The sequence below is a fragment of the Anthonomus grandis genome, chromosome 14 (genome assembly GCF_022605725.1).
Source record: "Anthonomus grandis grandis chromosome 14, icAntGran1.3, whole genome shotgun sequence".
In the NCBI taxonomy this organism is placed as follows: domain Eukaryota; kingdom Metazoa; phylum Arthropoda; class Insecta; order Coleoptera; family Curculionidae; genus Anthonomus; species Anthonomus grandis.
Genome location: NC_065559.1, coordinates 12,492,886 through 12,520,696, shown reverse-complemented (window position 1 = coordinate 12,520,696; position 27,811 = coordinate 12,492,886). Strand labels below are relative to the sequence as shown.

Below are 27,811 nucleotides of genomic sequence, written 5' to 3'. Positions count from 1 at the left end.
ACATCGGACCACAAATTGATAACAGTCTCTTGCCAGTTGGAGGTTAAAATGCAGGATCCTCTGATGCCGCGGAAGGTATGGCACTATAAATCAGCAGAGTGGAACCATCTTCGGGAATTTTATCGCTCATTTCCTTGGAAAGAAGTCTGTTTTAGAACCAATAACATCTCAGAATGTGCAAACCAAATTACAGAGACGATCTTGGCAGGAATGGAAGCTTATATCCCTTTTTCTACTAAATGCAGATCAAACAACAAGCAATGGTTCAACCTGAATTGCAAAAAGGCAGTAAACACTAAAAATGCAGCATATCGCAAATGGCGTCAACATCCTTTCATCGAAAATCGCAGGCACTTTTTAGCCTCCAGAAATAGCTGCAAGTGAATTATTGATGAATGCAAAGAGAGTCACAACAACAGGATCAAAAACAAACTACTTAACTGCCCAAATGGAACAAGACCTTTCTGGTCGGTATCGAAAGCCGTTAGTCAAGGTTTTGCTAAGTCGGCCTTGCCACCCCAAACAGCAGATGATGGTTCTATCGCGGTAACAGCAAGGGAAAAAGCCAACTTACTGGGTAAACTCTTCGCGTCCAATTCTACTCTGCACTCGCAAGGCAAAACACCGCCATATTTGCCAAGGGTGAATTCATCGATGGGAGAAATTTCGTTTCCCCAATGAATTATAAATAAAATTCTTAAAAGCGTAGATACCAACAAAGTTTCTGGACCCGATGGAATTTCAGCCCTAATACTAAAACGTTGTGCAGACGAATTGACTCCTCCCTTATGTAGACTGTTCACGGCATCGTATAAGCAGGGCTTTTATCCAACAAGCTGGAAAACTGCTCGAGTGCAAGCTGTACCCAAAAAGGGTAAGAAGACGATGCCCTCCAATTACCGCCCGATTGCACTAGTTCCAATAATATCGAAGATTATGGAGAAAGCAGTCAACCAACAACTATTAAGATATCTGGAATCATCTGGACTAATCAGCGATCATCAATACGGCTTCCGAAAGCTCAGATCCATCGGCGATCTTCTGGCTTACGTCACACACTTGTGGACGGAGGCCATGGAGAAGCACGGCGAGTCCCGCTCAGTCGCTCTTGACATTTCCAAGGCATTTGACAGAGTGTGACATGAGGGACTACTAACCAAGCTCTCCTCTTCATTATTGAATTGGATCAACAGTTTTCTTGAACAACGAACAATCCAAGTAGCCGTCGATGGATACCTCTCCGACAAATTTAACATTAACGCTGGAGTCCCTCAAGGATGCATTCTATCCCCCACCCTTTTCTTGATATATATCAACGATTTGCTAGGAACCACTGTCAATCCAATCTACAGCTTTGCGGACGATAGCACACTTATTTCCACATTTAAGTCAGCCAAACCAACGACAGCCGCAAGTTCTCAGAATCTTAGGCAGCAACAAGTAGCTTCAACCAACAACGATATTAGAGCAATCTTGGAGTGGGGCAGTAACAATCTGGTCAATTTTAATGCTAAAAAAACGCAGGCTGCAGTATTTACGATAAAGACTAACCTTGGTGGCCCGGAGCTGGTTATGGCAGGGAAAACATTGCCAATGAAATCATCTTTACATCTTCTAGGAGTCGAGGTTACCAACAGTGTGTCCTGGCATGACTACGTTGCCGAGGTCGCCAGGGCAGCTTCCAAAACTTCCAAAAAACTCGGAGTGCTTTTCAAAACGAAAAAACTGTCTACACCAGAACAGCTGCTGACTCTTTATAAGGCTCAAATACGCCCTTCCATCGAGTATTGCTCGCATGTCTGGAGCTCTGCACCCAAGTATAGTTTAAACCTGCTGGATTCTATACAGAAGAGAGCTATTCGTCTTATCGACAAACCAGAACTGACAAAGAGTCTGGATAGTCTGGAGCACAGGAGAAAGGTGGCTGATCTCTGTTTATTCTACCGTTATTATCACGGTAAGTACTCCTCTGAGCTGGCAGGCCTGATTCCACCCAGGGCTGTTCCGGCAAGAAGGACGCGTCTAGCAGTTGCGGCTCATCAACATCGAGTCCACCTGCCTACCCCAAGGACGTCGCTGTATCGGGACTCATTTATCTGGAGAACATCTTCTTTGTGGAACGGGCTTCCACCTCACATATTTCCCGACGCATACAACCTACAGCGATTCAAGATAAATGCCCACAAATATTTTCGCGCTAGCACCACTCCAAGAGTGACATAGGACTTTCCTCTTGTGCTTGTGTTTACCATAAAAAAAAAAAATAATTTTGAATATTGGGCATACTGCTTTCGTTTACATATTGGCCTTAATACCAATATGCACTTCGAGAGAATGCATAGGTCAATAAAATATTTATATTTGAAAGGCAAGAATGTTAAAGCAATTTCAGCAATCATGAGATTTATTCGGGACAAACTAATCAACAGATTAATAGGTAAGAGTCACAACTGGTTATTCAGATGAGTATTTTATTAACTATTAACAATTTAAAAAAGCTACAGTAAACATCAATGAATAATAAAATAATAAGAATATAAAGTAAGGGAAGCTATAATTGACCTCCTTAAAATTTACATGGGATTTCCTATGTTCCGCTCGGCGACGCACCACCCGGTATGTATATAGGTACATACAAATAAAATAGCTGATAAAACTTATTAAACAATATTCCACAAGCATAGCACCACCTCTATGCTATCAAAATCATCCAAGAACGCTACTATTGATAATACAATTGATATTAACACAATTAAACAACAATTGATATTACACATTATGCACTAAAGAAGTTGCAAAAAACATAGGAATATGAAAACTTAATGAAGCCTTTAGACACAAATTTTCTTCCGAAAAATTCAGAGGAAAAAGACAAACAGAAACTTCTCTTCTTATGATTTGATAGCTTTAATTAAAATACTTAAGAAACTGCGTAAAATCATTTTCGAATACTCACTATTTTTAACTTTTATTATAAATATATAGTAATTTAATTAACAGGTCACAAAAGGTTTGTTAATGGTAAGTAGTCGGAGTCTAGTGCCATACTATCAGGAGTACCTCAGGCCTCTATCATTGGTCCCCTTTTCTTTATTATTTACACGTCTGAAATTATAAACTCTCTTTATGTCGGAAAGATACAAGCTTTTGCTGACGATACCCAGACGTACTATCACTTCTCTTCAAGAGACTTTGTTACCTGTAACGAAACTATTAATCATAATATTAACATTTTGTAATTCTGCTCGTAATCTGGGTGTTATGTTTGATTGTCAGCTTACTTTTTCCGATCATGTTAAGCAACTTCTACAAAGGTCATATATATCGCTTAAACTATATTCCAATAGAAACCTTTTAAGTACCAAGTTAATGGCAATGTTATGGGAAACTCTTGTACTTTCCCATTTTAACTATGCTGATTTTATTTATGACCCTTGTCTTCGTCAAGCGAAACAATATCGTATTCAAAAGGTGCAGAATACATGTATTCGTCAAATTTTTATTTTAAGAAAATCAGATCACGTATCACATAAAATTAATGATTTAAACTGGTTAAATATGTCAAATCATAGAACTCAACATTTGGGTGTTTCATGGTTTAATTACTAATTTAAAATTCACATTTAAATCTCTAAAAAATAAATTTAAAATCAATTTAAGCGTCCATGATATAAATACCAGAAACAAATTTAAATATATTATTCCTCGACATAATAAAAGAATATAAAAGAAGTCTTTTACTTATAATGCGATTAAAACATGTAACTCCTTGCCAAACAATGATTTACTACTTCATAATTTAACTAAGTTTAAGTCAGGATTTAGGGTGTATTTGTTTAGAGAATAGTTAAGCTCCTATTTTTCAACTCACTAGTACCGTGTGCTCCAGAGGTAGCATGTTGGTTGTATACGATAGCATACAAGGGAATTTGCTTGGGCACAGTATTGTTTTGGTGTATTTATATCTGTTTTATATCTCCCCCGTGTTGGGTATAAAGAAGGGTATATGTATTTTTTTGGTGGGAACAATTATTTCTTTATAATATTTCATCTTTATATTATTTTTCTTATTATTATTATGTATGATTACCGAAATTTATTTATTATTTATTAGGGTTATGTTTGAATAGCTTTGGGCCTCGCCTTTTTTTTTTCATTTGTAATATTTGTCAATCTGTTGTTTTTTTTTGAATAAAAGACGATTATATATATATTTTTTATGAATGATCCAAAAGTTAAACTAACTAAAAAATTAACATAACCAGTGTAAGAAAATATTTGATTTTAATATTTAGTTTAGAAGTTCCTTGGCTTTTGTTTAAAAAAAAGAGTACTCACAAAAAAAAGAGTACTCACTTTGTACTGACAATGTTGTGAACAAGCAATGTGACAACTAATTTTTATTAAATTTCGTGTGGCGATACAAATTTTTTATTAGTGCTTTGAACATGCTACCACAGCTGCCTGAGTTTATTCACAGCGTTATCCTCTAAGGCGGCGTCTTGGTAAAGATATATTTATTCGTTTCGCATGTCGTTTTCGCAGAACAGTAAGTGTAGTTCGTACAACTTCCCATATGCAAGGTTCAAAAATAATAGAGGACAACATTATTAATATTTTGGCTTTTATGGAGTTTGATCCTCAAGTTAGCGTAAGGACAATCACAAGATTTAGACATATCGCTCTTAGTAGTTCACAGAATCCTGCAGCAACACAGGCATTGAACGATCTATCAAAAATTAGTTACCTATAAAATGTAAGTGGATTCCAAGTTACTTAATTTAGGTAGTTTTGTTTAATTTTTATAGATTTCCTTACAATGTAGGGAGTAGCAAGCTTTAAACCGACATGATTATGACAGAAGATCAGATTATTCTCATAGGATGACAGGTTGGCCGAAGATGATATTTTTATTAACCGGATTTTATAGACATATGAAGCCACCTTTAATAGTGGCGGAGGAGTTAATAGGCATAATATGCACTATTGGTCTGGGAGCAACCCTCGTTGGGTAAGGTTGCTCTCAGACGGCTCATTTTGCCATACAGGTACGCAGGTTTCTTGATCAACGATACCCTAATTGGTGGATTAGAAAAGACAGCCCTTTTTTTGGACAGGAATGTAATTTTATCTCTTAGAAAATGCAAATTATTAGATGCCAATGCAGTATAAAATTGTAGATCACCTGATTTGTGGGGTAGAATTAAAGGAATTGTATTTTCCTCAGTTCCTAATACTAAGAACAATATTATGCCACAAATAAGGGATCGGTCGTTTGGCAGATGCCGAAATAGAAGCGATTGTGGAATTAACTAGACAAAGGACCCAAAATTGCATCGAGAATGATGAACGCTAATTTGAGCATCTAGGAAGGCAGTAAATAATTTTCATTATTTTTTTTTTATGAATTTCCTAGTCAAGCTAGGGCTAAATTTTAAGGATCTTTGTTCAACAGCATTTTGTCAAACAGAAAATATTAGTACCAAAAACAGTTTTTTTGCTTCAGAACCCAAACGGCTCATTTGCGGACATATGCTTAGTGCACAAAAAATATTTGTCGTAATATCCTAAAAAGCTCTAAGCTAAAAGCTCCTTCACCACTTTATTTAACATCTGACAGAAATTTCTGTCGAGACTTTTTTCTAGAGATATCTTTACAAATTATTACCATAGTATTTCAAACTCACGTTGTTGGAAGTTTTTTTAGCGAAAAAAGAATTTTACTTTTTGAAGTAGCTGCGCCCTCTAGCGGCTGACTAATATATTTCAAAATAATTTCCAACATTTTTTTATGCCACCTTTATATTAATTTTTTTTTCAAAATATTACCATTATTAGGTGCTGAGATATAGCTGAGGAACATTATAAATTGGACTCCCGATACAAAGAATAAAGAAATTTCAGCGTCTATACCATACAATTTTCAAAAATATGATATCAAGTTTTTTGTAGTACGTATAGCAATTTTCTTACCGGGAACCATACCTTTCCTTTTTTTTATGTAACATTAGAACAGTGTAGCTATTGAAATTGGCGTCTCTAGCATTGCATCACGTTTATTCGCCACTCCGTTAACCGCAAGACTAATTATATCAAACCTTACACACTGTATACACGCCCGACAAATTTCATTCTTGGGTGCCGAAATACTCATGTATCAACATGCAACAGAATATCATAGGCAAAGTACTAAGTTATGTTTCATTGATTCTCCGATTCCTCACTTGTACTTGCCACCTGGATGAGAAGTCGTTCACGTGTCGACCACTTCATTTGGGTCGGACTGTAGCTAATAGAGGAACAGTAGGAGAAACACGACAGTTCTTTTTTACTTGTGACTTAGATTTGTTATTGCAAGTTAATACACTGGTTTTCATAACCAAGACCTTCGTTGGCCGGGCGTATATATAATACCCACCACATAACTCGCGGTGTAGAGAAGAGAGCAGAAAGTAAGTAGAGAAAGATGGAAGTATGATCGTACCGTATCGCCTACCTTCTTCTCCCACTGTAACACGTACGGGACCGGATGTCCCTCGGGAAATTCAACCTGACAGTTGAAAACGACGGACTCGCCCAAGATGGCGGTGATATGCACCGCATCCTGGTAACCGCCGCCGCCTCCGCTGCTGCCGCCGCTATTTCCGTCGCTCGAACTGCCGTCATTGTTTGCAGAGTTGACGTTTGCCGATGAATCGGTTGATACTGGAATAAAAACATTGAATTAGAAAATATGTTTTTGAAAGTTAACACAATATACAAGAAAGATATAACATCTTTTAACCAATTTCAACATCTACATTGAATGAATACGACTTGAACGGAAATAAAATTGGTATTACATTTTGTAGATTTATTTTTCAGACAAGATACTTAAACCAAAACTTAAATTGATTTAGTTGGGCTTACACATTTGGCTTACGTTTTTATGGTACACAATAAACAAATACCTATCTTTCATACTTTCAAGACTTGCCATTTTTCACTTTGTTAATACATTGATACTTTATTTCGATAACAGTTTATTGATTTTTGCTGAATATAATTTGAATTATATTCAATATGCATTTCGCGTTTATTGAGTATGCAGATACGCATCTTATTATGGTCTTGCGTCTTGCAATGCATTGGAAGCAAAAACGTTGTATGAAGAAATATTTCCTAATCGCACTATTTCAAATAAAAAGACATTTTAACGAATTGACCAACGTCTAAGGGAAACTGACAGGTGATTCCACTTATTAAGGTGATATTATTGACTTTCTTTATTGTATCTTAGGAAGTTTTGGTTAAAAAAGTACTGATGTTAATCAGAAAAGAACAGTACGTACCGAATAATTGAAGAAAAATATTTTGAATGTTGTAGTTGATGCTCCTTCAACGAGCACTCGAAAATTTGCCGCTCAATTTAACACACCAAAAACAATATTAAATAAATGACTTCAAGAACAGCTATTATACCCATAGCATGTACAAATAGTGCATCAGCTAACTCCTGAAGATTTTCCTTGTAAAATACAGTTCACAAACTAGTTGTTAGATCACCAGCAAACTACTACAAACTTCATTAGCATTATTCTTTTTACCGATAAAGTAGGGTTTACCAAAAATGGTATTATGAATTTACATAACTCGCATGTATGGGTTGATAAAAATCCTCATGCCGCTATTGTTCCTCATTATCAATACCACTTCCAATCAATTAATACTTGCGCAGGAATCATTGGCAATTTTTTATTTGGGCCATTCGTATTACCGCCACGATTGAATGGAGTGAATGGAATAAAACTTTACTTGGGGTTCCTTCAGAACATTCTTCTGGACTTAATAGAGCATTTGCCACTTGCGATCCACCTGAATAACGTTTTTTTAAACCGTTGGATATCAATCAATCGATCAATCAAATATGCTTTATTGTCAAAAAAATTTAAAAAAATTTGTAGATAAAGCTATACATAAAAAGCAAAACACACAAATATATAAATCAAAATACATATATACAAAAGTACTAAATAAATATATACAAAACTGGGTACAAAAGACATAAATGTACCTGGTCAAATTTCTTATACTAAATGTAAAAAGTAAGAAAATAGGAAAGTAAATAAAAATAGTAACAAGAAAGTAAAATAAAAAAAGTAACAAAAATAGTCAAAAACATTAATACAATGTTTAAAAAGTCATAAAAAATTTTATAAAAATTTAGCAATACAAAATATTGCTATTCTACATCATAAAAAATTTAATAAGTAGCCAGTGCGTGCATGATACTCAAAAATTGATATTAAAGAAAAAATCATCTACTGCATATAAAGCTCTCTCCAGTAAATATGATTTCAAAGCATTGCGAAATCGAGGAAAAGATGCCAATGATTTAGTTTCCAAAGGCAGATGATTGTGCATTTTTTTAGCTCCGTAAAAAATAGAGCTTTTTATTAATTCTGAGCTTGGGATTGGCACATAAAGATCATGCTCTGCGTTTCGAAGTGGATAATTGTGAGATGTTCTATTAGGAATTTCTGATATATGCTTGCGAACCAAGCAAATAGATTCAAGAATGAATAAAGATGGAAGAGTGAATATTTTAAATCTTTTAAACTTTTCTTGGCAGTGAGCTCGACTATCAAGTCCTAGTAAATAGTGAAGAACCGCTCTCTTTTGTAGTTTAAAAGTGCGCTCAAACTAAGTCGCACAGTATGTGCCCCAGAATGGAAGGGCGTACCGAAGATGGGACTCAAAAAGGGCATAATACACTGTTTTTGATGTTTTTGACTTTAGTTTTTGAGATGTTTAAGCAGAGAATCGCACCACGATTTAATGTTGATAGGGTCTTTAGCAATAGTTGCATGAAGTGCCGCAACATGATAGAGGAGGATACATTGCCTCGCCTTCTCGGTCTCCCGATCTAACGCCATTGGATTTTTACCTGTGGGGTGAAAACCTGGTGTATTCAACTCCTGTCAAAGAAGAACTTTTACAGGGAATCAGAATTCATTGTGATGTGATAAGAAATAATCCAGAGTTATTGTGGCGAGTACAGCAAGCCATGATACGTGGTACCCGCGCATGTATTAAACGTCACGGAGCCTAAGTTGAACCTACTTATGAAGTTTTTAATTAATTATTTCGAATTAATAGCTTCTTTATTTATTACATTCTTTTTTCAGGCTGTTTTTTCGTTTCAACAAAAATATAGGCTTACATTTTTTTAAAGAATTTCGTTAAGGTGCTTTTCTAAGAACCACACTGCATATTTTAAAACATGTCCTTTTTCAGATTAAACAACTTAAAATGGAACTTCTCTGTTGTTTGAATAACTGTCTCATACTGAAAAAAAAACATATCATGGTTTTTCTTAATTAAATTAAAATAGTGATTCCTTAATAATTTTTTTTCTCCAAAACGGTTTATTTTATCGAGAGTAAAGAAGAGTGCCTTTTCTTTAGTTTAAGGTTCAAGCTTTCTATATATACTATTTCAGAGTCTTTATCATACAGAGTGTTAAAAATGTAAGCATTATAATGTACAACCTAGTGCGCCCCTGGTAAAATAAATAAGGTAAATGTGTTTTAAGGACTCCGTTTTAAGAGGGCCTTAGTAGTGCTAATCACGCTAATTTTTTATTAATATATACCAAGTACTTCAAAAGTTATTAAAAAAAATCGATTTACAGTGGCGCCTTTAAGGGGTCGTATCTTCGTAGGGAGGGCCTATAGGAAATTTTTTTATACGAAAGTTCTATATTATTTATTATTTTCTACCTGAATCCGCGAAATTTTTAAAGGATTATTTAATTTAATTTATGAAATTAAATAAAATTATTATCTGAAAATGATTACTAAAGTATTTTAGCCTAATATGTTGGATGTAAAGACTGTTTTAAAAACAGTTACTGGTAACGATGTCATATATCGATTAGTGCTGCAGTACATAAATTACTGTATAGAAGACTATTATTTTGAAAGTCAATGAACGATTAGCACTATTACTTCCTTAGCAAAAACAATAATTCTAAAGTACTCTTTGACCCATAAACTTCCTACACCCAAATATTCAATTTTTTTGAGAAAATATTATGTCAATCACTTTTTGCGTTATTATATAAACAACGCTTTGCTAACTTAAGCAATATCCTACCTCTACATTAGCCTGGATTCAGATTTAACCCAGTATCATAATAAAATTAACATATGTCTGCCAATATTGCTAGGAGTATTACGACCCTACTAGGTTCTTGTATGCTAGAATTTTTTCTAAGGCATTTGACACCATTAGTCAAAATGCATTAATAGCTAAATTAAAATATTATAAAATAAAGCTGTCAAACTCTTGTCATATATCTACTGTCGTTTTTAAAGGGTACAATTTAAAAATAATATATTTCCCTGATACACTAGTCATTTGAGAAGTGCCTTAAGGTTTTGTGATGGGCCCTCTACTTTTTTTCATATACACTTCAAAGTTCAAAGCAGGTGACAATTAAAGAATTGTCACATGTTCTGTCAATGCCAAACTACCCGCCTTCGTTAATAATACACAAATGTCAGGAATTTCGTAAGGATATGTTAAATTAGCAACGTCGCCCGAAATATTGACGGCTGTCCATCAGTTGTAAAAAAACGAGAGGGTTATCGATTTTTTGTAGTAATTGTCTGTACTCGATCCATTAACCCAGTTTTTACACGTTACATTTTGTTAGTAGTAATATTTTGTCTATTAAAGAAGGGTGGATTGAACTTATTCTTGCTTTTCATTATAATTTTAGTACGGTGTGTATTTCACGAAGTTTGTGTCATCATATGGTGAGTATATTTCAACTCATTATATGGTGTTTTATATTTGGGAGAAATAAGTGTTTTATTTTTCCCTAAATGCAAATTCTTCTTTTGCGAATCGACGTGAACCTTTAGCGGGTAGCTTTCTGGGGCGCGATCTAACATAGTGGCGACCTTGACAAGACTACAGAAGTGGCCATTTGAGTTGAAATTGTAAGTACCGATACAGTCATTCTCCGCCGTTTTTCCGCGCAAAAGTTGATCCCTCAGTTTTCCGAGAAACCTGCGTAAACGGATTAAGTAGTATTTTTTGAAGTGAACTTCCAGTTAAACATTACGTGGTCACGCGAGTTTTGGACAAGGTTTAGACTGGACTGGTTTACCGTTTATTTTTAGTCCTATTTTGTCTTCTGTCGTTATGGAGCAGCGGACGAAGAATAGAAAAGTGTTACGCTCTATGTTCACCAAGAATAGCAATGAATTAAAACAGCTACTCAAAAACAGTGTCACAGAAATTAGGCTGGACTTATTGACTTCTAAATCCGATAACCTCAGGGCTCTGGATGAACAACTGTACACTCTTTTACTCGAGGATGATGAGGTCACTGAAGAAGTTTTACTTAATGAGCTGGAGACCAGGGAGGAGTACAGGAAAAGGTATGTGCTGTTAGAGCTCCACTTTAATGAGTACCAACCCAAGGCAACAGGCGTGGGTGAAAGTGAACATGCAGAATCTAGTTCACACATGTCAAGCAGAAATCATGGTAAGAAAAATTTTAAACTTCCTGTTATACAATTTAGAACTTTTGATGTTAATGTTAAGGATGGGCTGCCATTTTGGGTACAATTCAGTAAAGTGCATGACGACCTTAGTATAGACCTCAATGATAAAGTTGAATATTTATTACAAGCTACAATACCTAAGAGTAAGCCTAGGCAATGTGTTGAAAGTTTTCCAACTATGAGGAAAAATTACCACGAGATTATTAATTGTCTTAAGGCTCGTTTTGGTAGGGAAGATTTACAGATAGAAATTTATGTGCGGGTTTAAAGTTAATTAATAATAATGCTAATTCTACTGGTAAAATTGACCTTTCCCTATTGTATGGTGGCATTTTTACACAGCTTCGTGCTCTTGAGACATTGGGGGTAGCTTCCGAGGGATGTGCATCTATGGTTTTTCCCCTAATTGAATCCTGCATACCAGAAGAGCTACTCAGAGTGTGGCATAGATCTCCGTTGGCTGCTGTGAACTCTATAAAAAAGATTTCAGGGTCCAGTGACATAAGAGAGTTAAGCCAAGGGGAGGAGAGAGCTATTTCTAATGATGCATTCACATCCACATCTGAGATTGGGCTTAATAACTTAATGTTATTTTTGAAGGGTGACGTTGAGAGGGAGCAAAGGATCAGTTTGGCCACTGAGGGTTTTGGACTCTCCAGTATTAGTTTACGTGATATATGTGTAGTCGGTAAGCGTTTAACCATAAATCATATCGTTCCAACTGGTGTCGGCATGGTTAATCATGAGTCAAAGTCTAATTCTGTGTCAAAATGCGTGTTTTGTGATAAATCTCAAGATAGTGCAAATTGATTCAGAGCTCAGAGTTATCCCTTAGTAAAGAGAAAGAAAATTTTGAACTCTCGCTTGTTTTCGTTGTTTAAAACTTGGGCATCAGGCTTAAAGGTGTAAGGCTCGATTGACATGTTTATTTTGCAGTAAATCATATATAGCCTTGATATGCCCTGATCCAGAAGGGAGAAACCCAGTTAAAGAAGGAAGAAAATAAAATTCAGTGTCGCCGAGTGGGTCTTCTGCAGTTCTATCGTCCTGCACCAATGAAACTTCGAGTCATGTGTTTATGCAGACCTTGAGGGTGAAAATTAGTGGCGTCACTGGGTTTAGATGGGTCCGAGCGTTGATTGATACAGGTTCCCAGAATTTATCTTGAAGTCCACTGCTCAGCTGTTGCACTATACTTTTAAGCATCAGGCTGAAATTAAACATTGCTTGTTTGAAGGTGCCATGTCCCTGATGAAACATGAATATAAAACTGAGTAACGGGAAACATAGCTGTATCATGGAGGCGTTATTCCACCCTATGAAATGTGCTTAGGTTCCTCCGGTCTTCCAGGGACCTTGGATAGAAGAACTACAAAGGTTTATCATTAGTTTGTCTGATTTACGATATTTTTTGAACGATGCTTGTGTTACACAGCTGTGGCAGCTTGATGTATTAGGTATTAAGGATCCTGCCGAGACCAAGTCCAAGGAGTAGTTGCGTGAAGCTGCAAGACAGTTTTTTCTGGAAACGGTAAAGATAAATTCAAACAATCATTATGAGATGGTTGTCCATGGATGAGCCATAAATCGAAGGCCATGCCACTTTAAAAAAGTTGGAGAACATGAGGCTTTACAGTTTGTGAGATGCCGTTTTTTAGGAGTTGGAATAGGAGGTCATAATCCAGCAAGTTCCCCTGGAGGAGATAAGCAGAGGTTGTGTGCATTATTTACCCTGCCGTCCTGTATTAAAAGAAGGGAGTTCGACAAAAAATTTGCCCAGTGTCTGATGCGTCTGCGAAGGAGAAGGATAGCCCTTCATTAAATTATTGTTTAGAAAAGGGTCCGAGTCTAATAAAACTGATTCCAGATATTCTAATAAGGTTTCGTCAGAATAGAATCGGTGTCATTGCAGATATTTGAGAAGCCTTTCTTCAAATCAGCGTCCACCCCTCTGATAGAGATTTTCTTAGATTTTTGTGGACTCATCTGGATGGAAATCGTGTTTGGAGTTAGTAGCGGCATCTTCTTACTAGCAGCGACTTTGGACTATCATTTATCCGGGATTTTGGCAAATTCTGATAATGGAAACTCTTCTTATGACAAAAACATTTTTACTGCTCTCTCTCTAGGAGCTTCTACATCTATAACTACGGAATGAGTGTGCCAAATAAGGAAGCTCTAGAGAATTTTATTCGTGAGTCCAGCATAATCCTAGCAGAGGGTAATTTTGACTTAAGCGGATGGGAGCACTCTGGTGGAAGCCCGTTAATGAATGAAAATTATGGACCAATAAAAGCTCCACTTGATGGTTTGAGTTGAGATACTCACGAAGATTTTTTTATGTATTAGTGAGACGTGTTTGAAAAAAGAGCATTTAGATCAGCCGATAACTAAACGCATCATGCTATCCTTGGCTAAAAAGGTTTTTGACCCAATAGGTTTTACTTGTCCTGCCGCCCTTGTCCCCCCTTGTTGCAACAGATCTGGGAGAAAAAGTTGACTTGTGATACGGCAGTGGATCAGGAGACAGAGTCAATATTTAAGGCTTGGTTAAAGGATATTTTCTTTTTGTTGAAAATCAGGATTTCCAGATGGATTTTGGTGAGTACAAATAAAGCTGAAGACCAAATAAGCTGATTTTTCTAGGAGTGTTTATCTGAAAAAGTCTAGGTTCGCCTAGTGGCAGCAAAATGTCGTATCGCCCCTGTAACGATAATAACAATTTCTAGCTTGGAGTTGTTAGCTGCAGTGTTAGGAGCTAGATATACTACCATCATCAGCTAAAATTCGCCCTTCTTAATAAAATAAATAATTTTTTATACTTACTTAAATAAAGACTGATTTATTATTATTATTATTATTATTAATTAGGTGCATAAAAGCACCTTATACAAAATTGATTTACATAAGTCTACTTCATAAACTACCTTGTCTTTTTTTACCTACTTTCTATGCAATTCGACTGTTATAAAGTTAATAGAGTCGACTTTATTAACAGAACTAATAACTGCTGATCTTAAAACTTAATCCAGCGCGACGGTAATTAAAGTAAACTAATGGCATAAGGTCGCCATTTGAATTAAGTAAACAAACTCATCGAAGCTGGTCGCATTTTATTCCACGGTTCTTATAAATGTAAATTTTGATCGGTGCGTCAATAGACGGAAATAAACACTTCCCGGGTGGTAGCGACATCGACGTCGGCAGCGTCGGAAGCATCCAGTTATCGTTAAAATCGAGTTTGCTTTGGAATTCAGATGCATTGGATCCGGATGATCGATATTACGTAACAAAATTATTGACTTTAAGCGGCTTCCGATAGGTTTTGAAGTGATTTGACTTCGATGGAAGAGCAAGGAAAATATCCGAGTCTGCTTTAAAAGGTTTTGGAAGCCAGTTAATTTTTCAATTTGATTGGAATTTATCAAAGTGAGGTGATTTGCATATTTTTTAATTCGTTAGAGTCATCAAAGAAGTTGCTTGTTGAACGTTGAAAAGTACTTTCACTTTTTTGATCAAATAATCCAGCCGTTATTAAAACAATAACTCAGCTTAAGCCTTTTCTCTTACCTACCGAGTTGTGCAGGAAGCTTAGCAAGCGCAAACTAAGTAGAAATACCTAAATAATTTGAAAAAGTGTTAACGTCTATAAATGAATTGATAGAATTTCGGAAGAGATTGATCATTACCATGAGTCGATAATGAGAATGGTATGATATTCAGTTATCCTAAAATGAATTAACCTACAGGATAACTTACAAAATAAACTCCTTCAACCCTATTTTACTTAATGTTATTATTACACAAACATCATTCTAAAAGCTACACCTAATTATCTACCACGTGTCTACTACTATTTTTAAAACAAGGTGATAAGCAGAGCAATTCAAAAGTTGAAATGCCAATGCCACTGTGAGAAAAAAGAATATACAGTGTGTTTTTTATATATTGCGACAAAATTGAGGAACGTGTTCTTTGGACAAAAATTCGCAAAAAAGTTCCTATAAACATAGGTCCTAAACCTTTGATTTGATTTTGAGCTACAGGGTGGTAAAGTTTTAACAAAAAAATGATTTTTTTTCGATAACTTAAATACTCCTGTAGATATTTGTCCAAAGATTGGTATGCAGGGTCTGTATATCCAGAGCCATTTACCAACATACTTTTAACATTTTTATGTTCTCCAGTGGCGTGTGTGCGGGTTTTCCGCTGAATACTCTTATAAAGAAAAATGGTACGCCACTGGTTTTTCTTGTATTAGAAAATATTTTTAAATTCTCCGTTTTATTTGCAACACTTTTTATCCCTTGGACTTTGTCCGTTAGATGCACGGTTTTTGCACAAAAAATTAAAAAACATTTCTGCTTTGACTGATCGCTAACATTTATTTTTTCTATGATCGTTATAAAGTTTTTTTTTTAATTTTATTTAAAATTTCATTGTAGTTCATAATATGTCACTTTGTTTAACATGTTAAAAAAAGTGACAAATGAGTAACTTGTTAATATTTCACGCTTCCAAAATCGCGAAGTAGCCTGTGAACATAATTTTTTTTAACGTAACTACCGACAACGCTGCCGCAACGATAATCACATTCTTGTTTAAGAGTTTAATCTTTTTACCACATTCTTCCTCTGCCCACGATAAAGTTGATACTTGTAAGATTTTGTGATATTTTAAATTTTAAATCATAGTCACTGTTTGCCAGTTGACAAGATTAATTTGTTAAAAAAATGGCTAACAATTACATAAATAATGAAATGTGCGATATGCACTTCATTTATGGACTGGCTAACGGAAACGCATGAGAAGCCTTGCGTATTTATGCTGAACGTTACCCGAATCGTGTTATTCCTCATCACTCCATGTTTACGCGTTTACACCAACGTCTAAGTGAAACCGGCAGCTTTAAAAAACTCACCGCTGAACTTGCGTTTTTACCCGGAACAATTACTCCTCAAATTGAAGAATAGGTGCTCAATGAATTCGAGGAAGATCCCACCACAAGCACTAGGAAAATTGCTCAGACGGTAACCTTTTATACCCGTATCATATTCAGCGGGTGCAGGCACTTTTGCCAGGCGATTTTCCGAAAAGAACGGCTTTGTGTCATTGGATGCAAGAACGCATAAGGCAAGATGCACCGTTTATAAGAAAAATACTTTTCACCGATGAGGCTAATTTCTCTAGGGACGCAATTATGAACTTCCACAATAACCACATATGGCATTATGAGAACCCACATGCTGTGGCAGAAAACCGTGAACAGCACCAGTTTTCACTTAATGTATGGGTCGGCATTATTGAAAACTTTCTCATCGGCCCATTTTTTTTACCAGCAAGGTTGACTGGACAAGTGTATCAAGAATTTCTTGAAAATGAATTACCAGCGATGCTAGAAGATGTCCCCATTCAGCTGAGACAGCAGTCCCCATTCAGCTCCAGCCCATTTCAGTTTAGTGGCTCGGCAGTATTTGGATATTACGTAAAGTTGGATATTACCAAATCATTGGATAGGTCGGGGAAGTATTCACCCTTGGCCCCCACGGTCTCCCGACTTAAATCCGCTGGATTTTTTTTTTGGGGACACCTTAATCACATTCCAGTTTATAGAAATCCAATTGATAATGTGGAGGAATTGCGTAATCGCATTATAACGTCTTGTGACATAATTCGGCAGACACCAGGAATTTTTGAACGTATTCGCCAATCAATGCGACGTCGATTAGATGCTTGTATTGATGTTGGAGGAAAATGAAATATTTTTTTATCACTTAAAAACTTGTATTTTAAAGATTGTAGAAGCAAAAGTTTTAAATCCTCAATTACAATTTGATTAAATTGGGTTGGCTTTTGTACTAAATAAATTGGGTAATAAAAATTTTATTATTTATTATTAAAATTGCAATAAACTAAAAAAAACGAATAATTACTAGAATAAAGAAAGTCTAATCAAATCTGAGCAACATGTCCATAGTTTTTAATTTTTTGTGCGAAAACCGTGCATCTAATGGACAAAGTCCAAGGGATCAAAAATATTGCAAATAAAACAGGGAATTTAAAAATATTTTTTAATACAAGAAAAACCAGTAGCGTACCATTTTTCTTTATAAGAGTATTCAGCGGAAAACCCGCACACACGCCACTGGAGAACACGCCACTTAGGGCCGTAGTGGCTTAGTGACGCATTTCCGGACATGGGTTCCTATACTCAAATGGATTCTTCTGTTGCACTGAACAACCCCCAGAAGTTTGATCCTATAGTTCTGAAACACCCTGTATAGGCTTGATAAAAAGAAGAGAGAATTCGTATTTCAAATAATTAGTCGATGATAAAGTAAAATTCCGTGAGTATTGTAGAATGTTGAAAGATATCTTATATGTACATCTTAATAGAATCCTTCAGAAATTAAGATAAACATTATAGTAGAGCTATTACATCAATAAAGGGACTGGTTCTGTGTCAAAGGTAAGCATTTTCAAATTTAAAATAGCTAGTTTTCCTTCATACGAAATGCATAAATTAGTGCGTAGTTAGTGAAATATTATTTCATAATTACTTTATTTTGCCATAATACAGAAAGACTGGTAGTTTGAAATATTAATACTACGATTTTATTGTAATAAAATGAATATTTAATAGGTCAACCCTTTTAAACGCGCAAAATTATATATATTTTAAATTTAAACAGTTTTTTGATTGAATTCAAAAGTTTATCGTGTGGGCCTGGAACACTCATATTATTTTTATATAATTGACTCTTCTCATTTACCCGACAAAAAAATTTAAAACCTGTTTTGAGTTAAATATCTATAGCTCTAAAAGGTTAGCAAAAAATACGGACTTTTAAATCGAATTATAAAGTTTAAAATTAGAATTAGCAATAATAGGTTTACTGATAGAAAGTTATTTGGGAGAACGCTAAGGTAATTTGCCACTTCCGCATCTCCCAGACAAACTTCTAATTTTGTTTAAAATATCGGCCTGCAAAGTTTTAACTGTTTGCGAAGAGATATCATTAATCTTTGAAGTATATTCTGGATTTTGCCGAGAAACTACTTTACGACCGTCGTATCTTCTTTTTGTTTGTTCGTGATAATAATTTGAAATGAGAGCGGCCCGTTGCAGCCTAGCTATGCTACTAAAACGAGAGAATGCTTATTATCACTTTTAGATTATTGTTGTGTTTGTATTTTGTTGATGTTTTCTGAACGATAAAAGAGACAAAACAAAAACCATTTGCTATTTTTAAGATTTTCGTTCCTTTTAAAACAATAAATAGTATATAATTTGTGCCACTTTTTGTCTTCTTTAACCATTGTATTTTAGTGCCTTGAAGAAGCCGATATATTTATCAAAGCATAGATTTATTAGTCTGCGATGTCAACAAATTAACCATTCTGAAATATAAATATTAAAATAAAAATAGGCTTATAATGATTAAAAAAGTTTTAATGCGAATTTTGGTAGGTAGTAGCGCTATCGAGACTACCATAAGCTTTAAATATACAGGTATAGAAATGAAAGCGCCGACCATAGGAAATATGTATATTCAATCCATTCTACTAATTTGCACCTACACACCTATAATAACGTTTCTCTCTGCAACGAGCGCGTTGCTTGCTTCCGATCGATTTAATTCATTTTCCTTTTAACAGCGGGCTGTGAGTACATTTTCGAACTGATCGCTTGCATATTGCAGTTTTGGAAAATAATTTTGGTGGATGTTTATAAGTTTGTTGAAAATAAGCAAAATAAGATAAAGAATAACCTATTTAACAAATAAAGAAAGAAAGAATTTCGCAAAAGAAATTCGTGAAATTTGTACTGTTTATATTTATAATAAAAGATGTTACCGTATTGGTGAGCAAGTTTTTCGGTTCTCGAAAGGCTACAAAATTCCTTAACCTGCAGAATTTAAGTCGGTAAGCGAACTTATTACGTACATATTGTACAGGTGATCCGGAAAAGCTGAAGTCAAAGTCCCGGTGAATGGTAAAAAATAGTATGAGTCAAGTTGCGGTAGAAGACTTAGATCAGGAGAAGCAGGTGTTCAATTCCAACCTTGCTCGTGCATTAATTCTTCTGTATTGCATCAGTCAGCTTCGACTGGTTTTAGCAAAGTAGTCCTTCCAAGTAAATGGAACTTGCCGTTCTCCGGCGTTAAAAAGGTTAAAGAACTTTGTATTGCTCAGCATGACCCTCAAGAGGTACTTCTGGAATCCGGTATAAATCTTTTTATTTAGTTAAAGCGCACCACTTGGGAAGAATTTGTTGTTTTGCTTCATAAGGAATTCCAACTTTGTAATTACGAAACTTTTTGATGAAATTTAAAAAAATAGAACTTAAAATTAGAATGAGAGTATTGGTATTTGTTAAGCAGTTATGGCTGGTTACTTTAAAAGACTTACTTGTCCCATTTCCCAGGAGGCTAAACTTAAAATTTGACTTTGAAACCTTATAACTTTCTCTCAGAGTCAACTGGCGATGGTTAATATGATTTGTATTAGTCATTTATTTCCCCTCAGCCGCCGCTTAAAAGGAGAGAAGCTGTCGAACTGTACTATCTAGGCGTGCCTATCTTCTTTAGCCTGATTGACTTATTCATTCATTTGGCTTATCTCCATGAAGTCCCCGAGGTCACAACTGGTGTTGCCAATATGAATGTGAAAGAAGTTGATGTTGTGCCAAGTCAAATTGATTATGTGCCTCTGTTGCAAGAAGCTTGCTTATAAAGCTGTAGGGTACATTCTTCCAGAGCCTAAATGCTGCTTTCTTTATATGAAGGATAGCTATACTGTCGAGCCTTTGTCAGTCGGGAAACAGGATAAGGTGCTCCTAAGCCTGAATAAAGACTTAAGCCCATATTCAACTTTCTCCTTGACCATGCCCAGAATGATGAACGTCAAGTAAAATCTGTATGGCTGTGACGAATTTATAATGAGTTACTTATTTTATTGGGTATTACGTCACTTATAGCAAAAATCAATTTAGAAAATGTTTATCTCACACGCTCAAACTTAAAAATTTTATAACGTCGGATTAATTTTTTTTTTTTTTGCGTCATGTTGTAGAGCATAAAAAGTGGTAATGAAAAACTGTTTTTAGTTTTCCGATATCTCTTTAAATAAAGTCGATAAAAGGTAAACACGATTTTGACAAATTTCGGTTTTTTTTGGATATCTCCGGAATCAGGAATTTTAAAATTTTTTAAACGTCGTTTTATTAATCTCCAAATTGCGCAACTTTGCCTTTATTTAACCGACCCTGTAACTCTTACGGTTTCCGAGATTCTAATGGTCACACTCGAATTTGGGACACCCTGTACAGAATAGGCTTCTCCAATACAGACATTTGTAGATTCTGCAATAGTCGACAAAATACTTAATTGTGAATTGCGGGCCATAAGAGATTCCCTACAAGATTTTACATACATATATGCTGATTGAAGAGGATCTACTGACACTCCTACTGCATAGATACATGCGAACGTACTGCATAGATAGGGACAGGGGAAACATAATAGATCAACAATGCCCGCAGTCTAAAGGGCCACCCTGGGCAAAACCCCATTGCATTATATTTCATATACATTACAAGCCATTATTGTTGCAATAGGTTTCTCAAGGGTACACTGAAAAATGTACAAATTCAGTACAATTTTTGCATCCAGTGTAGTGAGAATTTATTTTGATTGTGTGTGCAACATATTTAATATGCAAAGGCAACGTCTTGATCATGAAACACAGTTACGAACTGTTGGTATGATACAGTATGAGGTAGTATGAACATGCGCGATATCGCAGAAGTTATAAATTACCAAGTAAATTATATAATAATAAATAATGTAAATTATATAATAATACCAAGAGCACTAGAAAGGTTGTGACGTAAAAGGGGCTTGAAGACGCTGGTGATGTGAAGGAAAGATATACTGGTCCAACAAGAACAACAGAACCTATTTCAGAAACCCAATATTACTACCAACCAGCTAAAAAGTAAGCTTAAACATTTTAATGACAACAATAAGAAGTTGGTTAAATGAATATAGTATTTAAGCCAGACGTCCCGTTACAGTTCTTCAGAATTGGAAAAAGCGTAAATGAACATTCTTCTTACCGATGAATCAAGTTTTGATTTACGTCCTAATTTAAGAAGGCTGTTCAAGTTGACAGGTACCAAAACGGAGCTTTTATGGCTTGAGTTGGAGTTTCTATAGGTTTTCGGAGTACTTTGGTTCCTAGTTAACAGCAAACGAATACCCAGATCAAGTTCTGCTCATCCGCGCACTTCATAATTTGGTGGAATTTTTGTACTTATGCACGATAATGCAGATCCGGATATTGCTACTCATGGAACTGCTAAAAACTTTTTGAAACAGCATAATATTTAGGTATTGCCATGGTCTTCATAATAATTTGACTCAAATCCTTTCGAGAACGTTTAGGATATGTTAAAAAAGCGTGTTTTAAATAAAAAAAGTGAAGAGTTGTTGAACTGTATTGAAGAGTAGTGGCTACAATTTAAGCCAAACAATTACAATTTAATTAGAAACATTTTAAATAGATATTGACCTGCTATTAACAACAGGAGTGGTCAAACACTTTATTAACAAAAACTTTTTATTTTCTAATAACTTCTTTTCAAATTGTTATTTTGAGTTCTTTATATTTTGCTTCTTTAAACTGTCATACATTATAAATCCTCAGGTATATATTACGATAAGTTTTATTATTTTTAAAAAATCAATATTTAGCAGTGTTTCCAAAATTAATTCAAATGTATTTAAATTTAATATTTTTCAGATGAATTTTCAATTTTTTATTCAATTGTCTTGTAATACACTTGTCCCCTAAACCATGGTATAATATTATTAGCAATCAACTATAATGAAAAAACTTCTATAACAATAAAACATGTAATGATAACATTTAATGACAATACAGAAACAATACCACTGGTTCAGCCAAAAATACTCTATTAAATAATATACAAAACTCATATATAGCTAAAAATGTTATGTGGATAGTTCTTTACACTTTAACCAAGATACTCATTATTAAAAATATTTGGAAAAAAATAGGCTGTTATATCATACATATGTATTTGAATGACTATGCTTAAAAAATACATGATCCTTTTTTGAAAAATATTGAAAAATAAATTGCTTAAGTGCTGTAATTTATGCTCTCAATTAAGCCTAGAAGATTTTTCTGATTTTTAAATTTTTTGTTTATTATTTTATATTATAATTAGGTTTATACCTACCTCAGGTTTATACAAAGTAGAAAGTAGTCTTTTAATTTCTAAACTTGCAGATATAAATTTTTTAATTAAAGCTGTTTCAAAAACAAAACTAACATTAATCAAATGAAAATTGTAATTTTACGTTGATCTTCGTAGGAAGAAATGGTTCTTTTGCTGAACCGTTAGTTTATTCCAGTGGAAAAGTTTTCACAAAATCAAAGTTTCTCAAACTAGTTCGTGCCGCGACTGACGCGCGGCCTTCTTAACTTTATTAAAAGTAAGAAGTTAAAATGAAAAAAAACTAATTTAGCCAAATAAAGAAAACGCCTTTTATGAATAGAAATTTTTAACCGATTAATGAATAAATGATTAAATTGTTAAATTAATAAACAGCTTTAAAATGATTATATATTCACTTAACTGTAAGTAGCATTTTTAAAATCGTACATTGTTAATAGGTATTTGAAAAAAAATAGGGCGTTAAATAAATTATTGGTCTTAGCTTCGTAAATGTTAGTATTAAAGAAAAGTTTGATACAAATATTGTTACAGAAAATTTTGTTGGTTATTTTTTTTTATGGAAATTATAAAACTTTATTAGTGATTTTTAGCAGTATTTATGGCAGGTTTTATTTTTTAATTCACGCTTTACTTCATCAGTATTAGTCTGTGGAAAAAGCTGAATAAATAAAATTGGGATTTGGTAATATGGTAGCTGTTATTAAGAAATAAACAAAATTTAACATAATTTATTTACAATCATTTACTTTAAGAAAAATATCTTTGAAAATTTCTTTTAAACATTTTTAACTTAAACTTCACTTACCTGCAATGAAAAAAATATAATTTCCGCAAATTGAATAAATGCCTTTTATGAAAAGAAGATTATAGCAAAGTAATGAATGTGATATCATACAATTAAAATATTGCCCTGAGTTTTAAAATTATATAAGATGTACGAGATATCTCTTTTATTATGCAACTTTTGTATATCATGCTTGTTTGATGAATCCTAAAAGCAGCTCAAATAAATGACTCAACTTTCAAAAAGTATATTTGCTATGTAAAGCACTCAACAGCCGATTTAACAATATTCAGAAAGTGCCTTGTACTTTTATTAACATCCTGTTGGTTTGACAATTTAAAGTTATAAGTTTTTTTATGGCTTTATAATTTTAATTATATTATTTTCTTTTATTTTTGCAACAGTACAAAATAATTAAATAAATAAATTAATATTTAAAAAAAATTATTTGGTATGTTAGAATCAAAAACTATTGTAGTAAGATTATTTTTTGGTTATCTTTTTGTTTTAAAAAAATTGGGTGAATTCTCATTCTAAAAGCAAATTAAAATATGCAATTTTTTAAATAGCTATCTCAAATTAAATCAATGTTTATATCGCCAAATCTTTTTTTATTTATTCTTTGAATTTTATAGAATTTGGAACTACATAATACATGCACCTTTAATTAAACATATTAACAAATATATTATTAGTTAAACACATAACTTTTATAAAGCCCACTTACGATTTTGGAATGATGCAATTTAAATCTTTTATTTTAATGGCAAATCCCATTTAGAAATTTAACTTTACTTGAAAAACTAAAGAATAGAAGCTCATATAAATACTACAACTCTTGTTTGTTAGATTATACAGGGTGTTTTTTATATATTGCGACAAAATTAAGGAACGTGTTCTTTGGACAAAAATTCGCGTTCCTATAAACATAGGTCCTAAACCTTTTAGATTTTGAGCTACAGGGTGGTAAAGTTTTAACAAAAAATGATTTTTTTCGATTACTTAAATACCCCTGTAGATATTTGTCCAAAGATTGGTATGCAGAGTATGTGTATTCAGAGCCATTTACCAACATACTTTTAACATTTTTATGTTCTCCAGTGGCGAGTTTTCCGCTGAATACTTTTATAAAGAAAAATGGTATACGCCACTGGTTTTTCTTGTATTAAAAAATATTTTATTTAAGTTCCCCGTTTTATTTGCAACATTTTTGATTCCTTGGACTTGTTGACTGTCCGTTAGGTGCACGGTTTTCGCACAAAAAATTAAAAACCATGGACATGTTGCTCAGATTTGATTAAGCTTTATTTATTCTAGTAATTATTCGTTTTTTTTCGTTTATCGTAATTTTAATAATAAATAATAAAATTTTTATTAATTAATTTAGTACAAAAGCCAGCCCAATTTAATAAAATTGTAATTGAGGATTTAAAATTTTGCTTCTACAATCTTTAATTTAAATTACAAGTTTTTAAGTGATAAAAAAATATTTCATTTTTTATTATTTATTTAAGTAATATTATTATTTTTACAAAAGTTGTTCAAAGTGTGCTCCTCCAACATCAATACAAGCATCTAATCGACTGTGACGGACACGTTCAAAAATTCCTGGTGTCTGCCGAATTATGTCACAAGACGTTATAATGCGATTACGCAATGCCTTCACATTATCAATTGGATTTCTGTAAATCAGTGATTTAAGGTGGCCCCACAAAAAAAAATCCAGCGGATTTAAGTCGGGAGACCGTGGGGGCCAAGGGTGAATACGTTAAAAAAAATTATGTTCACAGGCTACTTCGCGATTTTGGAAGCGTGAAATATTAACACGTTACTCATACATATGTCACTTTTTTTAACATGTTAAGTAAAGTGACATATTATAAACTACAATGAAATTTTAAATAAAATTTAAAAAAAACTTACTTTTTATAACGATCATAGAAAAAATTAATTTTAGCGATCAGTCAAAGTAGCAAAATGCTTTTTAATTTTTTGTGCGGAAACCGTGCATTTAACGGATAAAGTCCAAGGGATCAAAAATGTTGCAAATAAAACGGGGAATTTAAAAATATTTTTTAATACAAGAAAAAAAGTGGCGTACCATTTTTCCTTATAAAATTATTCAGCAGAAAACCCGCACACACGCCACTGGAGAACATAAAAATGTTAAAAGTATGTTGGTAAATGGCTCTGGATACACAGACCCTGCATACCAATCTTTGGACAAATATCTACAGGGGTATTTAAGTTATCGAAAAAAAATCATTTTTTTGTTAAAACTTTACCCTGTAGCTCAAACTCTAAAAGGTTTAGGACCTATGTTTATAGGAACTTTTTGCGAATTTTTGTCCAAAGAACACGTTCCTGAATTTTGTCGCAATATATAAAAAACACCCTGTATATAGTTTTGAATTATTGCTACTACTACTACTGCATATTAAAAAATAATATAGTGTCATCGGTAGAAGCACTATTTCAAACATAAGGTTATTATTTTAACTATTTTAACCGTAAACATTATTTTTGGCATTTAAATAGTCTATGCAAATGTTCTATGACAAATTTATCAAACCTTAAGTCTATTCTGCTGGGTGTTTTCAATGCAGACCAATTAATACATTTACAAAAACACCGTTATTTCTTAAATCAAATGGTATTTTTCCCAATCTATTTAAAAACACAATAAATATACGAGTTTAATATTGCTTATATATTTAGTATTAGTTATTTGATTTATTATTAAGTACCTTTTACTTTTAAGATATGAAGCCTATACTTTTAAGATATAGAGATTTTCTTTCAAAACATTTCTTAAAAAAAATGAATTGCAGCGACTCAAATATCTCAAATTAATAGCAAAGCTACGTAATTTGGCATTGATTAAAATGCCATTTTAAAATTTTAAAAATTAGGATTATTTCTCGAGAAATAAATTAAATTCGAAAATAAATTACATTTTTTATCAAATAGGATGAAAAAAAAATTATACGAAAAAGTGTATATTATAGGGAAAAATAACGGATTTTTGAATTAAAACATTTAAAAAATTTAAAATTCTTAGACGGCATTTTAATAGGCATGAAATATTTCAACTCTGTTATAATTTAATTGACTTTGTATTTGATTGACGTTTTATATGATTCCAATATTCCCATCGAATTTGCGACAATAGGCCGGAATATTGAATAAATTGCAAGCTTAACTAATCTAAGGATGTTTTAGTAGAACTCATTTTGACGTCAAATGAGTTAGTAAAAACTAACTGCAATAAAGGTTTTTACATTTACTAAATAAAAGTGCTTTTGCATTTTTATTAAAATGCATCAGAAGTTAAATTTTTTATAACGATTAAGGACAAATAAGTCCTTATATGATTGAAACACACCAAAATCTTTAATCAGTTTGAAACCACACAAAACAACTGCAGCCTAATTAATTATATTCAAGAAGTATGTATATATCTACGCTTTTAGGGCCACTTTATATAGAATATAGCTAACGATAACTTTAGGATTAAAAAAAATATCATATTCAAGTATTTTTCTAAAAGGCTTCTACTAATTCTGTGTTAAGAAAGAAAATATTAAAATTTTGTAAGCAGCAAAAATCAATTACACTATACAGTAAATAGTGTAATCACTATTTACGGCGAAAAATTTTTAAACTATAATAGAGGGAAAAGTAAGTTTACCGCAATCGTTCTCTTTTTAACTTTTAACGTTGATTGAAAAGGGAAAAGATGCGCAAATACTGTATAAAATTTCGTGACCGCGGCAGCCAGCCGTTCTTTGCTTTATCTAGCAACTTAGAAGCTAAAAGGTGGCGCCCCTATACGTAGGAATTATGAAACTCGCTTGGCAGGCTCGGTATTAAAAATGACGAGACATAATATCGCAGAGAAATGGGAGTTTTCGCATTGCGCTATTTCTGTTTGAGGACATATTCGCATATTCCATAGTATAAATTTTGGAGAAAATATTGCAAGGTTTAGTTTCATATTTTTTTTTTAATTTTTAAGTATAAAATCTAATAAGTAATATAAGTAACATAATTTTGCTTATTTTTAAAAGTACAGTATATTATAGAGCTGGCCTTCATTTCGGCAGAACCAGAGGCTATTATTTTTTATACAAGGTGCAAAAATATACATATAGTAAAGTGTTTTAAGCTTTTGGGCCTACAGCTTATAAATTAAAAAAA

At 33.5% G+C, this 27,811-nt stretch overlaps 1 protein-coding gene across 30 annotated transcripts in view; it reads right to left on the bottom strand.

Moving 5' to 3' along the window:
- The window catches only part of LOC126744584 (protein turtle), a 735,337-nt gene that overhangs the window by 235,962 nt on the left and 471,564 nt on the right, over window positions 1-27,811 (bottom strand). For 27 of the 30 annotated variants that reach the window (XR_007663236.1, XR_007663238.1, XR_007663237.1 and 24 more), the window contains one exon: window positions 6,497-6,705. Coding sequence is in view for 27 of the 30 variants with exons in the window: in XM_050452059.1 (XP_050308016.1) it covers window positions 6,497-6,705 (209 nt within the window). In the remaining 3 variants the exon portion in view is untranslated. Of the gene's footprint in view, window positions 1-6,484; window positions 6,706-27,811 lie in introns of all 30 variants that reach the window. The other 3 variants (XM_050452074.1, XM_050452075.1, XM_050452077.1) reach the window with 1 other exon arrangement.